We start from the raw sequence: 13,674 nt of genomic DNA on the forward strand, positions 1-13,674 counted from the left end.
AACTGGGGGAGACGGATTAAGCTCAGAGACTGGCAACTGGAGCCCAGAAAGACCTGTATATAACATGAATCTGAATCTTTAGATTTTCTGCCTTCCTCCTTCCTTCCAGCTCTGCAAGGAAGGTGTTGGGCATGTTGCCCTTTTCCTAGAGCCTTAAAAAAAAAAAGGAACAAAAACTAGAAATAAGGAAGGGAAAGAGGAGATGGCAATAAGGACTGGGGTAACTGTATTCGGGGTGTGGAAACAAAGTTCAGAGAAGGCCAAGAGCATCACACACAAATGGAGAGAAAACTCAAACTGCTTCTGTTCACTTTAAAAACAGATTTTTTGGGTTAGCACAAATCTTGCCAAAGGCACACGTCCACATACAGGTGAAACACATACAGCCTTAGCCCATAATCACGCAGACCTATAGGCATATTTAACACAACACACTTTCATCCTTAGGGGTCACAGCTCAGGGAAGATCAGTGGCTTCAGGGGACTTCACCACTATGAGGTTCTGTAGACACATTTAGGATGACACCACCTCTCTCACCCTTGAGGTCACAGCTCAGAGCAGCTTAGTAGCCTCAGGGAAGATTCTCAAGTCTGAGGGGCCCCAGAGCATTCCATCATGCTCCAGTCATCCAATAATAGATGCGGAGTGGTTCAAACTCTATCCCAGCCATCGCCATCTCCAACCACAAGAGACGCAGAAGGGGCCAGACCCTGCCCAGAAGGCCAAGTACAGACCCTCAGAAGACTTTTCTGGCCCTGCCCTCCAGCCAGTCTCTCCTTGTGGAAAAAGAAAGCCAGACACAGTTCAACCCTCTGTGACTGGGCAGAAAGACCAGGGTGAGGAAGGGCTGAGGACAGACACCTCTTTCTCCAGTCCCTTCTCATGTCTCAGAACTTCCTATCTGCATGAACCCTCACCTGAGGGACTAAAGAGCAAGTGACAGGGTGGGAGGGGTGTACTTTATTTTTCTTCCCAATGGAAGAAAAAGGAGGGAGAAAGAGCAACCCAAAGGTTCGCCAGGCTTTTAAAAATTATTTGCAAGGCAAGAGGAAGCTGTGAGGGCCAGGGGGTCTAAACACTCACTCTGCAGTCTTCGTTCCTGCCTGCAGATCCAGGCTTCCAGTTCAAAACCTCTCCACGTTATAACCCAGGAAGGTTCCAGCTCCCGCCCAGCTTCTCCGCAGGCTGTACAGTCCCTCACTGAGGCTGGTGAGCTGTGGAGAAAAGCTCAGGAGCTCTTATTGAAGGACTCTGGGACTCAGCCCCTCAGTGAGGGAGACCCACACAGGGGACATGGGCTTGAGAAGTTGCACAGAACCACCCTCATCATGGAGACTGACTGTGTGCATCCTCTCTGGAAGGCGTTTGTCCAGAGACCCAAGAGTGGCGGGTCAGAATGTCAGAGACACCCCGCAGAGCTTCCCTGAGCCTCCATTGCCCACCCCGCCCGCCCCTCGGGCCAGCGCCTCCGCACTGCCACCCCCCTCCCGGAGCCGTGGTGGCGCTTGCTGCAGCCCTCCCGAGGCTCTTTATTTATTTATTTTGCACCAACAGGGTTGCTGCAGACTCATTCTTGCCTGGTTTGAAAAAGAGAGAAGCAAGGGGGGTGGGGGGAAGGAAAAATGCTTTCTGGCTCTTTTCTCTACCTCAGTCTTGGCAGCAGTGGCCGCTCTGGCGGCGGTGGTGGTGGCGGTGGCAGCAGCAGCGGCAGCAGCAGCAGGCAGCGGGGAGTGAGGGGTGGGAGGTGGGGGGGCCCGGGGTGCAGTTCAGATGGGACGGGACCTCCAGCCCTCCAGCCCTGCACAGATGCAGTGCCCAACTTGATGCTGCCCTCCTGCTTTTCTGGTAAGTGCCCCCAAACCCTATCTGTCCCAAGCGCCGCAGCTGCTCTTTTCCTAACATTCTCAGAGACAAGGCCAGATCCGGGTGCCTTTTAAGGCAAAGGGGGTATTGGCCACCATTGTCCTTACAAGCCAACCCTAATACCTGACCCCATAGGACTTTGCCTGGACATGAAAATGTCCCGGGAGGACTCCAAGGAGATCTCCCCCGCACCCCCCCCCAATTTTGCCCTGACTTCTGCCTCCATCTCCCTGGGGCTCCATCTACCTGGAGGAGTTAATGGCCATGAGTGGGGCTATTCCAGAAGGCTTCCTCCCAAGGGCCCCCTCCCCGCATCAGCCAGCTCTTCTTTTTAAAAAGGTGGCCAGGCTCAGATGTGTCACTGGATTGCTGCATCGGGTCAAGAAATAGCAAGTGCACCGTTTCTCCAGAGAAGGATGCCCTAGACCCCTCCTCAATTAAAGAGAGAAAGAAGAGTCCTGACCTTTTCTTGCAAAGTGGCCAGCAGCCTGTAGGACAGCAGTCCTGCAGCCGTGGAGGGGGGGGGGAAAGTTTGTGATTAAATTAGCCACCTTATAAATAAAAGAGCTTGGCCCCAGACCCCTCAGCACCTGGCCCAGGAGGCTTTTCACATTGAGGGGCAACTCACAGGAGGAGGAAGGAGGGAGGCTGGGTTACATGCTTCACTGCTCTTCTGCTGGATGCAAAGCAAGAAAGACGAGCGAGAACTGCAGCCGTGATGGAGAGCTGGCCGTCAGCTGGGCTTCCTGGAATAAGCACCCTGAGCGTGAGGGAGCCCTGCATCTCTCCCCCAGAGAACAGAGCCCGCCATGGAGACCTGTTAGGTTGGGAGGGGGCGAGGGGGGTCAGCCAGAAGCTTTTGCCCCTTGCCCCTTTCTAATTCCCAAATCCGGGAACTATTTCCATTGAGTCAGTGTTGCATCCTCTTCTCTATCGTTTGGGCCTCTTTCTTCAATTTCCCAACTATTAAAGTCCTCTGATGGGAACTCTCGTGGCTTAGTAGTAAGGAGTTGGGCTGCCGACTCCAAGGCACACGGTTCAAATCCACCAGCTACTTTGAAGGAGACAAATGGGCAATCTCTTCCTATGGGATTAAAAACCCCATTGGAGGGTCAGGTATGAATCAGTTCTGAGTCAACGGTACACAACAACAACAGGAGTCCTCTGAAGTGGTTTTAGGAGAGCAGGTAGAAGAATCTTTCTAGAGGAAGGTATAGGGTAAAAAGGGAAGAAACCACACTTTGTTTTAAAATATCTCTCCTAAGTAAAGTGTGGTACCAGATAATCTGTTGTTAAAGGCTGGTGCTGGAGGGTCCAGAAAGTCTGACAGTGATGGATTCTGCCCAAAGGTGCTTAGGCTCTACAGCTAGCACGAAGCCCTCTCAGGGAGCATCATTTTGCTCGTGTACCTATCTCTTGGGCTATTATTTCCTCCATGGTCCCGGTAGTAGTGAACAGCATAAAATAAGGGTTTTCATTATCTATAGGATTTCTTTCTTCTCCTCCATCACCTCAGTCAGCCTCCATCAATGGCCATCTTAGTCACAATCTTCCTGATGATTCCCTGACTCCTGGGTCCCAGACACCCACTGGATGTCAACAGGTTCTTCAGTCCAGACACCTGCTATGTCCTGCAAGGGCTTCTGTCCTCTCCATCCCAAAGCATCTGGTGAGATGCTGTCTTTCTTACTTCGCTGTGCCTTCCTGGTCCCTAGTCTGTCTCTTCTGGATTGCTCAAGTAGCTAAGATCAAAGAGGATAAGAGATCTTCCTCACATTCAAACACTGGCCTTGAATCAAAACTCCATTAGTATCTCAGGGGACAACTTAGTCAATTAGCATCACATAGTTCACAGACATTTAAGATACAGCTATTGGTCTTATACGGAGCAAAAGAAGTGGGGCGGGGAAAGGCTCGAATAAGAAACTAGGCCATAGGACAAATAGCCTACATGAACCGTGGCCTCTTCTGACCTGAGATCATGGATCTACGTGATGTCTATCTACCACTACCAACTGTTTTGAACAGGGTCACAGTAGAAAGTCCCAGACAGAATGAGGAAATATAGAATTCAAATTTCTTTTGAAAATAAATGCCAGATCATATATTCATTATTTGTATGACAACAGTACAGAATAAGAGGCTTATAGCAAAGTGTACTGGATGAGGGATGGTGGGGAGGGGGAGAGGAAATTATGCAACAATGAATGTTTTCTTTAAAAAAAGTCAACTAAAAAAAAAGTCAACTGGGGTGGGTAGGATGAAAATGTGCAGCAGTGAATGAATGAAAATCCAACTTTTCTAGAAACTTTCCTTAAAATCACAATAAAAAAAATAAAGGCTAGGCTAAACCTGGACCAGCAAACACTAGAAGAAATCCCCCTTGCGCCTAGCTGTTGCCCTTCAAGCTCAGAATTGAAGTTATTTGTGCAGGTCATCTTTCAGCCAAATAATAGATTACAAAATAATATTACAAATAATAGACTTACAGAGTAAATAGTACCACCTGTAAGTAACGTGGTCCCATCAGTGACTAACTGTACGAGACTAGACAAGTCAACAGGTACCCAGAAGGTGAGAAGGCAAGGAGGGGATGGGAAGCTAGAGCTGGATCAATGGAAACAGAAAACACAGACTGGAAATAATGACAGGGCTGATATATTATTAAAAAACTGAAACCAATGGCACAGAATAATCTACATGCAGTTATATTACAATATAAAAGTATAAATTTTTTAGAGGAAACCTAATTTGCTGTATAAATAAATACCTAAAATGCAATAAAATATTTTTTTATATTTTTTATTTTTATTTTATTATTTGTGTGTGTGTACCATCAAATCAGATCTGACTGGTACAGGAGGAGATTGTCCCTCCTTTCCCGGCAGAGCATCTGGTGGATTTGAACCGTGCACCTCAGATTACAGTGCAGCCTCTTGCCACTAGGCCACCAGAGCTCCCCTAATAAAATATTATTTTTAAAAAATTTTAAGATTATGCACTGCAATTCCAGAGATGTGCAGTTCAAATCCACCAGATGCTCTGCTGGAGAAGGAGGGGCAATCTCCTCCTGTACCAGTCAGATCCCATATGATGGTACACACACAAAAAAATAATAAGATAAAATTTAAAAATTTTTTAAACTAATGTAAAGAATGAATATTTGTAGACAATCACAGAAAAATAACCCATACATTTTGTTAGGAAAGAAGAAGTATAAATAATTTTCTGTAATTTCCAGGTATTTGCTCTCATAATTTTTTAGAAGACAGAGAAATATTTAAAACCTCCATTGGTGAGGGATCTCATGAACCACAAGACTGAGAGCCACAGAACCAAATTCAGCACATAGGCATCCCTTGGATCCCATCCAACCCCCTTTATCTCAGGGGAGGGTGGGTTCCCCTTGGGCATGTGGTTTCAGGGCTGGTGAGAGATTCCCAGCTTTCCAGTGTTGCATCCCAGCCTCCTCTGTGGGAGCCAATATGCAGCCTGCCCACCATCCAAGCAGGCATTCTGGAGAGGGTGCATCTTGTTCCCGCGCTTTGGATGGCTTAGTCAAGGTGAGAACTTCTCCCCAGTCAGGAACTCAGGGCCAAGGCCTCCAATCCCCTAAGCATTAAGTAAAGAAAGCTATGGGTAGCCATAGCAAGGCGGGACACACACTTCACACTAAGAAATAGGGGCGACAATATTGGGCAGATTGCAAAACAAGAGTTTGAGGAGAAAGGACCCAAGATATTTCTAGATCTCACATTGTTAGGTTCTGTCAAGATGACTGCAAATCACAGTGATTCCTTGAACAATATATCCTTTGCCATCCTCAACACCTCTGCCATGACACTATCAATCCATGTCATTAAAGAACTTTTCTTCTTTCCCTGACCCTCTAACTTGTCTCCAGAAAGCATGATGTCTTTTTCCTCAAGGACCTCTTGACAACATGCCCAAAGTCTGTGACATCAAGGTTCACCATCCTTGCCCCTAAGGAGCAACCTGGCTGTCCTTCCTCCAAGTCAGCAGACTCCATCGACTCGGGAAGAAACCCATTACAGCGAGATTCAAAAATCACTTTTTCTGCCACTTCTCACCCCATTCCTTAAAACTTCCCCCACAATAAGCTGGCTTGACTAGGGGCCTGTGATCTAGTAAACACTTGAGGTGCCTTCTCAAGGGATGGAAGGGGGAAGAAAGTAGAGGTTCCCCAAAACAAAGTCCCAGGACACCCAGACAGGTGGTGCACTAGAATTCTGGTCCTGTCCCCACTTGCTGATGATGCCGAGATAGGCAGGCCAATAGCACCTCTAAGGAAGGTCAGAGAAGCCCATCAACTGAATTTACTCTCCAAACAAGGTGCTGTCATCATCTCTTCTAGGACTGAAGAGGGAATGGATGCAGCTACAGCTCCAAAGCCTCCCAGGCTCCCGTGGCGCCCACTCCTGCTTCTGCTCCTTCTGCCTGCAGGGAGCAGTGACGGCTGCCCGGCCGTGTGCGACTGTACCTCGCAGCCCCGCGCTGTGCTCTGTGCCCACAGGCGACTGGAGGCTGTGCCTGGAGGACTCCCGCTGGACACGGAGCTACTGGACCTGAGTGGGAACCGCCTGTGGGGGCTCCAGCGGGGGATGCTCTCCAGCCTGGGCCTGCTCCGCGAACTGGACCTCAGCTACAACCAGCTCTCCACTCTGGAGCCCGGGGCCTTCCATGGCCTGCAGAGTCTCCTGACCCTACGGCTGCAGGGCAACCGGCTCAGAATTATGGGGCCAGGGGTCTTCTCTGGCCTGCCAGCCCTCACGCTGTTGGACCTCCGCCTCAACCAAATCGTCCTCTTCCTAGATGGAGCTTTTGCGGAGCTGGGGAGCCTCCAGCAGTTGGAGGTTGGGGACAACCACTTGGTGTTTGTGGCCCCGGGGGCCTTTGCAGGGCTGACCAAGCTGAGCACCCTCACCCTGGAGCGCTGCAACCTCAGCACAGTGCCTGGCCTCGCCCTCGCCCGTCTCCCTGGGCTGGTGGCCCTGAGGCTGCGAGAACTGGACATTGGGAGGCTGCCGGCCGGGGCGCTGCGGGGCCTGGGGCAGCTGAAGGAGCTGGAGATCCACCACTGGCCGCCTCTGGAGGCCCTGGAACCTGGAAGCCTGGTGGGGCTCAACCTCAGCAGTCTGGCCATCACCCGCTGCAATCTGAGCGCAGTGCCCTTCCAGGCCCTGTACCATCTGAGCTTCCTCAGGGTGCTGGATCTCTCTCAGAATCCCATCTCGGCCATTCCGGCCCGCAGGCTCAGCCCCTTGGTGCGGCTCCAGGAGCTCCGGCTGTCGGGGGCTTGCCTCATCTCCATCGCTGCCCACGCCTTCCACGGCCTGACTGCCTTCCACCTCCTGGACGTGGAAGATAATGCCCTTCAGACCCTGGAGGAAACAGCCTTCCCTTCACCAGACAAACTGGTCACCCTGAGGCTGTCTGGCAACCCCCTGACCTGTGACTGCCGCCTCCTCTGGCTCCTGCGGCTCCGGCGCCGTCTAGACTTTGGCACGTCTCCCCCTGCCTGTGCCGGCCCCCAGCACGTCCAGGGGAAGAGCCTGCGGGAGTTTTCAGACATCCTACCTCCGGGACACTTCACCTGCAAACCAGCCCTGATCCGAAAGTCTGGGCCACGCTGGGTCATTGCAGAGGAGGGGGGCCATGCAGTCTTCTCCTGCTCTGGAGATGGAGACCCTATGCCCACCGTCTCCTGGATGAGGCCTCCGGGGGCCTGGCTGGGAAGGGCTGGGAGGGTAAGGGTCCTCGACGACGGGACCTTGGAGATCCGCTCAGTACAGCTGCGGGATAGAGGGGCTTACGTCTGCATGGTCAGCAATGTAGCTGGGAATGACTCCTTGAGGACCTGGCTGGAGGTAATCCAAGTTGAACCTCCAAACGGCACCCTCTCCGACCCCAACATCACCATGCCAGGGATCCCGGGACCTTTCTTCCTGGATAGCAGAGGTGTGGCTATGGTGCTGGCAGTCGGCTTCCTCCCTTTCCTCACCTCAGTGACCCTCTGCTTTGGCCTCATTGCCCTCTGGAGCAAGGGCAAAGGTCGGGTCAAACATCACATGGCCTTTGACTTTGTGGCACCCCGGCCCTCTGGGGATAAAAACTCTGGAGGTAACCGGGTCACGGCTAAGCTTTTCTGACCTTCCCTTCCACACTGGGGGCCTGGCCAAGGCAGCTTCAGGTATTAAAGGGGAAGACAGGCAAAGAACTCCAGTCTGAGCAGCGCAGGTCTCTAACCCCTCCCACCTGTGTGGTCCCAGCAAGCCTGATGCCTCATGATAGAGCCTGAGGAACATACTGTCCTCTCTTCCCTGAAGGCCCTGGGTTGCTGAAGATATTAAAGACGCTGCCATCAGCCGAGCCCTCCCATTCATCTCCCACCATGCTTACATACACAAACACACACACAAACACGAAACAGAACCCAGCTGCCCAGGTTCCCCTCTGTTAACTTACTGGGATTCTACACACAGACACACACGCAGACATCCTTTCCTGACTACTAACAATAGCCAACCACAGTTACAAGATTATTGCAGAGAGTGCTACTTGCTGCTTCTTTGAGTCTCTGCTGTTCTCCTCAATCAGACTGACTCCCTGCCTTTTCTGCCTTGCCCCAGATACAAGGAAGGAGAGCCAAGGTCCCCTAAAACAAAGAGGATGCAAAGGTGGGAGGGAGAGGACAGATTGCACTCTGGCCCTATCTGCATGAGCCTCTGCCACCTGTCTCTGTCATTCAAATTATTAAACCTGCTGCCAAAACGCCATGGCAGTCTCAGTCAAAACTCAGTGCGACCTCTGGAGTTTTATTTATTTCAGTCTATTTCCACCTCTGATTTCTTTCAGACCTTTCCCCTCCTGTCTGTCATCTGGTCACGTACTCAGTGGCCTTCCTGCCTGATAAAACTGGCTTATGAAAAAGCAGGTCCCCCAAGCCTGGACAGATGAGCATCCCTAAGCAGTTCAGTCTTAACCCTCTCTCAGATGCATCTGTGGCTGGAGAAGGGCAGATCCTCCCCTTGCAGGGGACTCCAGGGAGAAATTCCAGCCTAAGTCCCCAGCTCCTCCTAGTACATTGTCTTTTCTTGATGAGGTCACCTCACCCACTGTTCCTGTGCCACTTCTCTCTTGTGCACTTGGGGGAGTGCGAGAAGGGAACTCCTAGAAAATTACTAACCACAGCAAAAACCTGCTCTTGTCAAAGGTGAGAGAGCCAGAAGACAGGCTTAGCAGAGAGACCGGAGGGGCTCAGCCAGCTGTAGGGAAAAGCACAGCTGAGAGCGAACAGCAGCGGGAACGGCCTGCCTAGTTCATTTCCACTAGCTTGCTGCGGTTTTCCCTTGTATCCTGCTCAGTGCGGCCCAGTGAGGAAGCTGTTTCTGGATGGAGGTCATTGTTTTAGGAGCCCCCAGACGGGAGGTGGAGGTGCCATGTGCTTCAAATAGAGGGCAAAGCAAAGCCAGGAAAAAAGTATCAATGCCAAGAGCTCAAGGGAGAGGGCAACAGCCTCAGTATCATCAGAAGGGGAGGAGTGAAAGGACGAAGTAAAAAGCAGGGAGCAGGAGATGAGAAGTGGAGAATCACGCGGCCCTGGGGAGAAATTGCATTTCTCTCTGCAGCACCATCTGCCCAGTGTCCTTAGCTCCCCTCCACCCTTGAGAGCTCCCACCCATCCTACTCCAAACAATCTACAAGCATCAGGCGCTGCTTGGCCAATTCCTGCTGCGACTGTCCTTGATCTGAGGAGATTCCACTCATTAGAAGATCGCCAGCTCAGGCTGTCTGGACAGGTGAGAGGAAATGGCAACATGGAGGGGGAGCCGGACTTCACCAGCAAGCTATCTTCTCAGTAGGACAGCAGTGGAAGACAGGGGGGGCTGGAGGTCAGGCGAGAACCTGACAGTCTGGAGGAAGAGGCTGGAGACAATAGCACCCCTGAGATATGATTGCCCCTGAGCCTCTAGTCCTCTCAAAACACACACACACACACACCCCAAACAACATTCCAGCCACTTCCCCCTAATAGTTGGGAAAGTGCCAGAAAGTTTTTTTTAAGCTATAGTTCCCCACCCCACTTCTTTCCAAGCCTCCCACCAGCAATAATGAGGTAGGTTGCCAGGGATGCTTCCTCCAGCTGCCCCGTCTGCAATGCAGCGAGGGTCAGGAAGGAGCAGCACTGCAGTTGCAAAAAGTCTCCAAGGGGCCCCTTGAGACAGTGGGGAACAGATGACGGAGTCTCTATGGGAGATGCTGCTGTGTGCGCCCTAAAGACTCCAGAGCAGCGCTGTTCAACCGAAAGAGAACTTGAGGATGAAGAGAAAGGCATTCACAATAAGGGGTGATCAGACATTGGAACTGATTATGTACATTAACTCTAACTAATGTTATAAAAATGTGCATGCATGATTGGATGGAAAACCCAATATAATTTGCAAACTTTCATGCAAGTCACAAAAAAGGGGGGAAAACGAACCCAGGAAAATTTAAAAGAGAAAGTATAACACACGTCATATATGCATTTCCCAATTTTCTGACATGGCCGCATTGAAAAAGAACCAGAAACCATTCCTTTAAATAATATTGTTTATTTAGCTTAATATATCCAAACCACTATCACTTCAACATGTTACCAACCTGATAAGATTATAAGTGAACCATTTTACATTATCTTTCTAAAAATGAAATCTTTGAGGTGAAAATCAAACAAACACACCTCCTGCCATTGAGTCAGCTGACTCACAGTGATCCTATAAGACAGGATTGTTGTGCGCCATTGGGCCAGAACCAACTCGGCTGACTCTTCATGGGTTTTCAGAGGCAGTAAATCACCTGGGAGGATACTGCCCATCTGTCTCCTACGGAGCAGCTAATCGATCTGAATGCATCTTCTTACCATCAGGCCACCAGAACTCCAACAGGACAGGACAGAGTAGAACTTCCCAATAGGGTTTGTGTGAATCAAGATAAGTAGTGGCTGACATTGAGAAGAATGGGAATCCCAGAGTACTTGATTATGCTCATGCAGAACCTTACCTGGATCAGGAGGTTGTTGTGAGAACAGAGCAAGGGAGAATTGCATGGTTTGGGATTGAAAAGGGAGTGTGTCAGGGTTTCATTCTCTCTCCATAACTATTCAATCTGTATGTTGAGCAAATTATCCAAGAAGCTGGACTCTGTGAGGAGGAATGTGGTATCAAGATTGAAGGGAGACTCATCATTAATCTGTGTTATGTAGATGACACAACCTTGTTTGTTGAAAGTGCTTGAAGCACTTGTTGCAGAAGATCAAAGAATACAGCCTTCAGTATGGATTGCATCTCAATGTCAGGAAAACGAACCAATAGACTGCGTCATGATGGATGGAGGGGAGATTGAAACTGTTAACAGCTTCATCTTGCTTGGATCCACAATTAACACCCTTGGTACCAGCAGTCAGGAAATAAGGAGCCACAATGCACTGGAGAAATCTACAGTTAGTGACCTGTCCAAATTGTTGAGGAGTAGTGATGTCATTTTGAGGACTAAGGTGTGTCTGATTCAGGCTGTAGTTTTTCTGATTACTAGCTATGCATCTGAGACCTAGAAAAATGAATAAGGATGACAGAAAAATAATTGATACCTTTGAGCTGTGATATTGGAGAAGAGCACTGAACATCCCATGGATGGCCAAGAGAATGAATAGATATGTCTGGGAGAGGGTGCAGCCAAAGTGCTCTTTGGAGACAAGAATGATGAGGCTTCACCTCACATACTTTGGACATGTTGCTAGGAGGCGCTATTCCTTGGAGAGGGACATGATGTTGGGAGGGGTGGAGGGTCGGCAAAGGAAAGGAAGACCCTTAATCAGGTGGACTGATATGAAGACTGCTGCAATGGGTGCTTGTGTGTCGGGAAGTGTGAGGATGGAGCAGGATAAAGCAGGATTCAGATCTTTTGTTCATAAGGTTGCTATGAGTTGTGCTTGACTCGACAGCACCTAACAACAACAACAACTAACAACCTCTTTATGGACTTAGATCACCACATCTTTCTCCCACAAAGCTGCTGGTGGGTTTGAACAGCTGATCTTTTGTTTAGCAGACAAACGCTTAACCATGGCACCACGAGGGTTTCTGAGTCTCTGAAACCCAATATAATTTACTTTTCTATCACATCTCAATTCAGTCACTAAATTTCCACCAGAAATACCGGCTCTGTCACTTTGAATTGTACTCGACTCGACAGCACCTAACAATAGTTGAAAAAGTAGATGTACACACTCAAGTTGGTCCAAACATACTTAAAAGTTTTCCACCAAAATAACTATATCATTTCACCCCAGTCAGAATAGCAAAATTTAATAGAATAGCCAACATCAAACGATGGCGAGGTTGCAGAAAAACTGGAACCCTTATTCACTGTTGGTGGGAGCGTAAAATGGTGCAACCACTGTGGGAGGCTGTATGGCCCTTTCTCAAAAAGTTGCAAATAGAAATAACATTTGACCCAACAATTCCACTGCTGGGCATTTACCCTAAAGAAACCATAACCACCAACCAAGCAGATATATGCACACCCATGTTTATTGCAGCTTTGTTCACATTAGCAAAGAGCTGGAAACAACCCAAGTGCCCATCAAGAAACAAATGGATAGAGAATCTGTGGTATATTCATACAATGGAATACTATGCAGCATTGAAAAACAGGGAACTCATGAAATACAATGCAAAATGGGTGACCCTGGAGGACATTATACTGAGTGAAATATCTTCTCAGTCACAAAAGGGCAAATATTGCAAAGGGCCACTGTTGTAAAACAGGACTGGCTTCAAGGGTGAGGGAAGACAGAGAAGGAGGGGAAGCATGATGCATTGAAACTGATGAGGTAGATAACTGTTTGGATGGGATATATGATGGGTATTATTGTCATCCTTCCTTCTGGCAAGGAGAGCTTCCCAAGACCCTGGGAGGAGCCAGCCAACCAAGAGCAACATGGCTGCTTCTCTCCTCTCCCAGCTGCCTTTGGGCTTAAGGCTGCCTCCTGGTTCAAGCCCTAGGCCCAGGCTAGCTAGCCTCACTCCGGGGACAGAGCAAACCTGTATGTCAAACACATTCCCGGAAAAGCAGTCGACTCCAAAAGCTTGCCACGATTCCTGCGCTCACACCACCATGGTGGACGGTGTTGGCTGGAGCTTCCCGACTAAATCAAGCCTGGAAGCAGGAGCGGCATCCACTTCCGAAATGGCTTGCCTCCGGAAACTCTTTGTACGAACAGTGCTCAGGCTGTTCATTCATAGGGTCGCTATGAGTCATCTACACTCCACCGCATCAATCAACAAACAACATTATTGTCATGACAGGAGTCCAGAATGAAGGTTGCACAGTGGAGGGGACTTGAGGGGAAGTATTGTATAACAATGAAAGAGTTTTACTTTTCAAGGAGAAGAGTGATTTGGGGGATGGGGGGGCAGGGAGAAAAGTGCAACAATGAATGACTGGAAATCCGAAGTCTCTGTAAACTTTCATTAATATTATTAAAAAAAACTAGTTTTCTAATAGCTGAATCTTATATCAGTTTTAAATTTTAGGTTAAACAAATGACCACTCCTCAGTCTCATTAGTCACCTTTCAAGTGCTCGTCAGTTACATGCAGCCAGTCACTGTGGTGTTGGAGAGCACAGCTCTAGACAGGAGAACCCCAGTGTAGAGCAGAGCTTCCCTGGCAGACGTGGGCAAAGCTTCTCCTAAGAAGCACATCTGGCCTTGGGGAAGTGCCTGCGGAGTTACCATTCCACCAATAA

The 13,674-nt window shown here is 49.3% G+C and overlaps 1 protein-coding gene across 1 annotated transcript; it reads left to right on the top strand.

Annotated features, from left to right (window-relative positions):
- The first annotated feature begins 6,238 nt into the window (after nt 1–6,238).
- Nucleotides 6,239–8,112, top strand: LOC102843225 (leucine-rich repeat and immunoglobulin-like domain containing-NOGO receptor-interacting protein 4-like). The gene has a single exon (XM_006900077.1). The coding sequence runs from the start codon at nt 6,253–6,255 to the stop codon at nt 8,032–8,034; it is 1,782 nt and encodes a 593-aa protein (XP_006900139.1). The 5' UTR covers nt 6,239–6,252; the 3' UTR covers nt 8,035–8,112.
- The last annotated feature ends 5,562 nt before the right edge of the window (nt 8,113–13,674 follow it).

Source organism: Elephantulus edwardii, unplaced genomic scaffold (genome assembly GCF_000299155.1).
Source record: "Elephantulus edwardii isolate Elephantulus edwardi_28Jun2011 unplaced genomic scaffold, EleEdw1.0 scaffold00273, whole genome shotgun sequence".
In the NCBI taxonomy this organism is placed as follows: domain Eukaryota; kingdom Metazoa; phylum Chordata; class Mammalia; order Macroscelidea; family Macroscelididae; genus Elephantulus; species Elephantulus edwardii.

Bases quoted from the DNA above. Each gene is read 5' to 3' on its own strand.
- LOC102843225 (XM_006900077.1), top strand. From the start codon at position 6,253: ATGGATGCAGCTACAGCTCCAAAGCCTCCCAGGCTCCCGTGGCGCCCA.